The sequence below is a fragment of the Chrysochloris asiatica genome, unplaced genomic scaffold, assembly GCF_000296735.1.
Source record: "Chrysochloris asiatica unplaced genomic scaffold, ChrAsi1.0 scaffold00142, whole genome shotgun sequence".
NCBI lineage: Eukaryota > Metazoa > Chordata > Mammalia > Afrosoricida > Chrysochloridae > Chrysochloris > Chrysochloris asiatica.
Window position 1 is genome coordinate 8289726 of NW_006408660.1, and position 7201 is coordinate 8296926.

General features: G+C 47.8%; 1 protein-coding gene across 2 annotated transcripts in view; it reads left to right on the forward strand.

Annotated features, from left to right (window-relative positions):
• Positions 1-6860, forward strand: part of MGLL (monoglyceride lipase) — a 186249-nt gene extending 179389 nt beyond the window's left edge. Inside the window, exons 6-7 of one of the 2 annotated variants that reach the window (XM_006870493.1) lie at positions 5604-5819; positions 6644-6857. In XM_006870493.1, coding sequence (XP_006870555.1) covers positions 5604-5819; positions 6644-6769 — 342 coding nt within the window. In that variant the 3' untranslated portion in view covers positions 6770-6857. Of the gene's footprint in view, positions 1-5603; positions 5820-6643 lie in introns of both variants that reach the window. The other variant, XM_006870494.1, reaches the window with a different exon arrangement.
• The last annotated feature ends 341 nt before the right edge of the window (positions 6861-7201 follow it).

Genomic DNA, 7201 nt, shown 5'->3' on the forward strand with positions numbered 1-7201 from the left:
ATAGATCAATGCAACAGAATTGGGAATCCAGAAATTAACCCATCTACATATTTGTTGTTGTTAAGTGCCATCAAGTCAGTTCCGACCCATAGCGACCCTGTACAGGGTTTCCGAGGGTATAAATCTTTACGGGAGTAGAAAGCCTCATCTTTCTCCCGCAGAGCGGCTGGTAGTTTCGAGCATCTACAGATAGCCAACTGATTTTTGACAAAACACCTAAATATATCACATGGGGAGGTGACAATCTCTTCAACAGATGGTGCTGGCAGAACGGAAAACTATATGCAAAAGATTGAAACAAGACCTTCACCTCATACCTTATACAAAATCCAACTCAACATGGATTAAAGACCTAAATGTGAATCCCAGAATTATGAAGGCCATCGATGAAAAAAATTGGGACAAATGTGAGGGCATTAATTCAGGGAATACACAGACTATAAAACATTTTGAAAACCATACATACAAAAGTAGACAAAATAGATGAGTGGGACATACTAAAAATTAAAAACTTATGTGCATCAAAAGACTTCACCTGAAGAGTAAAAAGGGAACCCACAGAATGGGAAAAGATCTTTTGCAATGACACATCAGACAAGGGACTCATTTCTAAAATATATAGGAAACTACAACATCTCTAAGGAGTTCTGGTAGCATAGTGGTTACGAATCGGTCTGTGAGCTGCAAGGTCAGCAGTTTGAAACTACCAGCTGTTCCACGGGAGAAAGATGAGGCTTTCTGCTGCCGTAAAGATTTATAGCCTTGGAAACCCTGTATAGGGTCACTATGAGTCAGAACCAACTCCACAGCACATAACAACAACAACATCTCTACAAGAAAAAGTGGGAACAGGACATGAACAGACAACTTCACCAAGGAAGAGATCCGGGCAGCCAACAAACACAAATGAAGAAATGTTTTCGATCACTAGCCATTAGAGAGATGCAAATCAAAACAACAGATATCATCTCATACTAACAATAACAGCAAAGATCAAAAATGTAGAGGACAATAAATGCTGGCGGGATGTGGCGAGTCTGGGACACTCCTGCATTGCTGGTGGGACTGCAAAATGGTCCAACCTCTCTGGAAAGCAATATGGCGCTTCCTCAGAAGGTTGAAAATAGAAATACCTTTCCATCCAGCAATTCCTCTACTTCATATTTACCCACAAGAAAATGAGCCACAAACTGAGGAGATATATGCACACCAATGTTCATAGCAGCACTATTTACAATAGTAAAAAGATGGAGACAGCCAAAGTGCTCATCAACTGAAGAATAGATAAACTGTGGTACATACACACAATGGAATATTATGCTACCTTGAAAAATAACAATAAAGCTGCGTGCCACCACCTAACATGGATGAACCTTGAGAACATTATGTTGAGTGAAATTAGTCAGTCACAAAAGGAGAAATACTGCATAGGACCACTACTGTAAAAAACTAAGAAAAAGAACCCATACTAAAGGGGGCTGATTCTTTGCTGGTTGCTGGGATGTGGGGGTGGGATGAGGGGAGGGAGGGGAAGGTGGAGCACAGGGCAGGAAATAGACACAAGGCTGGGGAGGGGGGCAATATACAAGAAGGGAGAGGGGAATAGAAGAACAAAGCAGATGGGAGAACAATTAGGCAGGTTTGAATTGGCTAAGTGGGGCAGAGGTAAATAATGATGTATGCCCTGGAACAACAGGGCTCTGGGATACAGAGATTGAGACATGGTTAGAATGGGGTAAAGGGGGTAATAATGTTAAGATGCTTGGCTGTCTTTTGAATCTTGGTTTTCCTTGCATTATATTATAAAATAGACACTGGAGGGGGAGAGAAAGAAATAGCCAGAAACAATACCATAGAGAGCTTGTAAGTCTGTCTTTTGCCTGTAACTGATTGGAATACCTAAAATGGGGGCTACAATGTGCCCAGTGAAGGAGGCTTCCTGTGGAGCCTCTGCATTACATAAGACTATAGGTGGAAGCCTGAACCACGTCCAGATCTCCAGAGATGGGATATTTCTACTTGAAAGGACGAGCAGACCAGCCTGGAGCAGCTAGAAGAATAGAAGATACTTCTTGAAAGAAAGACCTACAGGAAAAATACAAAACAATAGAGGCAGACTGACTGTTACTACAAGAACAAGCAAGTTGCTTGCCCAGGAGACATCAAGGCAAGTGGTCAGGTCCCCTCAGTGCAAACCCTATTCCAAGACTAAGACTCAATAGGAATACACACTCTGATTGGTGACCACGCTCGTCACCAATAAGGGGAAGTGAGGGAAAAACAGCAATGAAGTGGCAAGCTAAGCCCTACAACATTCAATAGACTCCTGTGAATCCGGGTGGAGACCTGGTCGGTCAGCAGTGTGGCAAGACCTGGGGACTCTTCAGCCCAGAGTCAGTGACATAGCCACAGAGGACTAGAGTGAAGAGTGAAGCATCCAGCTGATAAGAAGGGAAGGCATATGCACAAGAACACCCATACGTGCAGATAATACCCACTTGACCTGGCTTCAATGACTGGATGATCAGAGCTCCACCAGAATAAGATAGAAGAGGGAAAAAAAAAAAAAAGAGTAATCTGATACAATTTGATGAACTTGACCTACACCTATGGATGCAGTAGCTCAAAAGAGGAAATAAATCCTTACAGCAAGGATCATTCCCACCCCCTCCGTACACAGAATAGACAGGAATGGGTAACTTGGACTTTGGCTACCCAAAATGGGGAACTACAAAGGCAAGAAGTGACTAGCTTACACACTTTCAAGAGGGAACCTAGATCCAAAGGGCTTGAAGGAAGGTAGACTCTCCACTGAGTAGTATCCAATCTGTCTGGGCAGGGCTGATGAAATGAAATGCAGATAGGTCTCTTATGATACAATAGTGAATAATTGTTATCAGGACTGATTGTGAGGGTTGGAAATGTAAAGGTAGATGTTTTATAGCAAGGAGGGGAGTGATTAACTTTTCAGTCTAGGAGCGGAAGTCCCTGGGACCATGAAGGGTGAAGAGCAGAGAGCAGGACCCTACCCAGAGAAGCAGTGATGCCAGAGATGGAGGCAGAGACAATGAAGTGGAGAGATGGAGCTGCTGGGGATTTTAGATCCAGAGAGGGAGAGGGGCTGTGTGCTCACGACCGGGGTGCAGGCTTGTAATGTATACCCTTTGGTTGGTTGATGATACATGGAGGGACTGTAACCATGGCAATGAAACGATATATGATAGAGTGAATGTAAAACTAATGTTCTCCCATGTAAACGATCACATAATTCCCAATAAAACATTTAAAAAAAAAACAACAAAAAAAGCTGGCTGGGTTCAGATCTACTGAGGAAACCTCAGATTCAGAGCAGTCACTTTGAAGCCGAGAAGGCCAGTGGCTGAAGAAGGTAGACAGGCCTTCCACCTCACAAGTACAACACCAAGCTTAGAGCCACAGGAGCCAAGTCCAGCTTCCACTGTCCACCGCATGGATCTACCGGTCAGTACTCTCCCAGGGATCTTCCAGGCCCTCCCACGGACCCAGAGACCTGAGATGCTGCCACAGCTCCAACGATGAGAGGATGAGAGTGTCTCAAGGGGACCAGGGAGACAGACTTGGAGAAACTAAATCTACACGATGCCATGGAACCTCTTTTAACCTTTGGTGGAATGCAGTAGTTAGAGTCATTTATGTGATGGGTTTATGTAAAAAAAAAAAGATTCATCCTTGAGGTTTTAGACGGTGCCTGTGTGGTACGTGCGTGGAGCAGGGCAGTTCCAGGCCATTAGAGTTGTCATAGTGCGGGTAGGACCAGCTTCACTGTGCCTCACTCACTGCTTCCAGCTGTGGCCTGTCAGATGATGACAACAGTGAGAAGAGCAGCCTGTTGTACGTAGTGCCAATCTGCTCTCAGCCAAGATGGCACATTGAGGACTAAGGTATGCCTGACGCAAGCCATGGTATATCCAATCACCTCATATACATGTGAAAGTTGGATAGTGAATAAGGAAGATCACAGAAGAATTGATGTGCTTAAATTATGGTGTTGGAGAAGAATATTGAAAGTACTGTCAAAACAACAAAATCTGTGCTACAAGAAGTACAGCCAGAATGCTCCTTAGAAGTCAGGATGGACCAGTCCCTGAAGAAGGGCATCATGCTTGGGAAAATGGTGGGTTAGTGAAAAAGAGGAAGACCACCACCCCCAACAAGATGGATTGATACCATGGCAGCAGCAGTGGGCTCAAGTGTAACAATTGTGAGGATGGCTCAGGACTGGGCAGTGTTTTGTTCTGTTGGGCGTAGGGTCTTTATGAGTCAGAACCAACTCTCAAAGGCACCTAGCAATAATAACAACTCTGCTCTCCCACCAGGTGCTGTTCCAAAATTAACTTATTTAACACTTGCAGTGACCGTGGGAGGAAGTTACTGTTATCCACTTTCTACAGATGAGGAAACTGAAGCCAGGGAGGTGATGTTGTTGTTTTTGTTGTTAGGTGCCATCAAGTTGCTTCCAACACAGGGAGACTCTGTACAGGGTTGCTGAGGAGCAGCTGGTGGGTTTGAACTTACAGTCTTGTGGTTAGCAGTCTAGTGCTTATCCTACAGTGGTGGACCCTCCAAATCTCTCCTTCCACGTCTTAGCCTCCCCTTGGCCAGACTAGTGGCAACTTCGATTTCATCTCCCCCGCTTGTTTTCTGGTGTCCCAAGGGAGGGGAAGGTATAGGGGAAGTGAGAATGGGGCTTTGCCTCAGTTCGGTAGCAGCCAGCCCTGACTGACCAGCAACTAGCATCTCTAGGGGGCATCCTGTGCTGGCTGGCCAGGGGCCCCCATGTAGAAGATGGGTATTGACTTCCAATCTCCCTTCCCCCCACTGCACTCATACCTGTGCTGGCAGCATCCCCTCATCCCACAACCACCTTTCACAGATTCTCTTGGTCCCAATGGGCTCATGACCTCCAGCCTCGCCCCCCTTCCTGCCTTGCTCAGGGCATCAGGCAAACCACCTTCACCATGTCGGGTCTGAGCAGCACCCCTGAGACCATCTGGCCTGCTATGGACCCCAGATTTTGTCCTCAGAGAATCTCTTCACCACCCTATTTGGAGGGAAGGCCATCACCCCTTTCTGCGGTTACCAAACTTCTTGTCGAGACAAGGGCATGGTAAAGGTGGGCAGACACTTCGCAGGAGGGTAGCTGGTAAGCTCTTATCATCTGTCATGAGTGTGGCCTTTAGGAAGGTGTGGGATGGGACCGTCAGCAGGACTTTAGCCTCAACCTGGTAGCGTAGTGGTTACGAATTGGGCTGCGAACCTTAAGGCCAACAGTTCAAAACTACAGCCACTCTGCAGGAGAAAGATGAGGCTGTCTGCTCCCGTAAAGATTTACAGTCTCGGAAACCCTATACAGGGTTGCTATGGGTCAGAACCGACTTCACGGCACTTAACAACAGTCCATGTAAACTCAAACTCAATTTTAAAGGAAGCCAGCAATCCCTAAACCCCTGTGTGCTCTGCCTCCCTGCCAAAGCCCCGCGCTACACCCCCAACCAAGCCACTGGCCAGGACAGATGGGAAAGCTCACAGGATACCCATCATGCACCGCTTTCCTTCCTTTCCAGGTGGACCTGTACAACTCGGACCCACTGGTCTGTCGGGCAGGGCTGAAAGTATGCTTTGGCAACCAGCTGCTCAGTGCCGTCGCACGGGTGGAGCGTGCCCTCCCTAAGCTGACCCTGCCCTTCCTGCTGCTCCAGGGCTCTGCTGACCGCCTATGTGACAGCAAGGGGGCCTACCTGCTCATGGAGGCAGCCAAGAGCCAGGACAAGACGCTCAAGGTAAGTGTATCAGTGCCTTGTCTCCCAGGAAGCAGGAAGATAGCAGCCCTTCAGGTGCATCAGCCTGGCTCTAGTGGGGTCCAGGCCAGCCTGGTCCACTGGGAAGCAGATGCTAAGAGCATAAGGCTTCTGGGAATTCTCTGAGGGCACACAGCCCTTTGTGATTGTTCCATGTGGATGTGCTTGAAGAGAAGAAGGACAGAACCCACAGCTGGATATTGAGCAAACAATGTGCCAAGAGAAGGGCTTCAGTTTCATCCTGCCCATGACGCAAGGGTGTGCACTCTGGGTGGCTGTTACGAGAGCTGGCTGAGCAGAGCAGAGTCTGATCTGTGCCAGAACAGGGCTGCCAGAGGAAGGGGCCAGGTCACAACCTGTAGCCTAACCATGAGGCACAGCAGGTGTGAGAGACCTGGGAGGCTTAGCAAGTGGCTTCCAAGGTGGACGGTGGTGCTTGGGGCTGGGAAGTACCCTTTTGTTGGTCTAGGTTGAACTAGGAAGAGCTCCCGACAGGCAGCTGAAGGCAAGTGGGGAAAGAGAACTCAGTCCTCAAGCAGGTGTTGTTGGTCTCTAAAGCAGCCCTTTGTGGCCCATTGGTCTGGCCAACCCCAAGGATAGCCCTGCCCTTGAGATTGGGGTCCCTCTCAGCCCAGGCTCCTTTTCACTAGGTTGCTGTAAAGAGAGTAGCTGACTCTCTAAGAGACCCATCAGGATTCAAGCTCACATCTTTTACCCCAAGCCCACCACCCTTTGTATCTCAAGGACACAGAAGAGCCTACCCTACCTGTGGACACCCTGATCTCCTGTGTTTCTTCTAATTTCAGATTTATGAAGGTGCCTACCACGTTCTCCACAGAGAGCTTCCTGAAGTAACCAACTCCGTCTTCCATGAAATAAACATGTGGTTATCTCAAAGGACAGCTGCGGCAGGAGCCGGGTCCCCACCCTGAGCGCACTGACTGGCAATTGGCTCATGGTCTGGGGGGAAGCGGGCAGAGGAAGGGCAGGACTTGGCTTCTCAGATGTGGCTTGCAAAAACAATCACAAATTAGAGGAATCCCTATTATACTTCAGTAGAAAAAAAAATTAAGACAGTCTTGTCATATATTAGGCCAACAGCCTGGCTCTGCCTTAAGGGGTAGATAGACACCTAAAGAAAATTGACTGAAATGTCTTTAAATTCAGCACAACCTCTGCCCCAGTTGAGCGGCTCTGGCCTTCCTAATGTTCCTTGGGATTCTAGGCGGCAGGGATAGCTCACCAACCACCTGCCCCTTCTCCCCAGCACCTCTTGGTGGCCTCTCTGGCTCTATGAGAGAGACCTGCTGTCCCTAGAGGCCAACTCCTGCACATGAGTGCCACCTGTGACCAGAGCGGGCTCA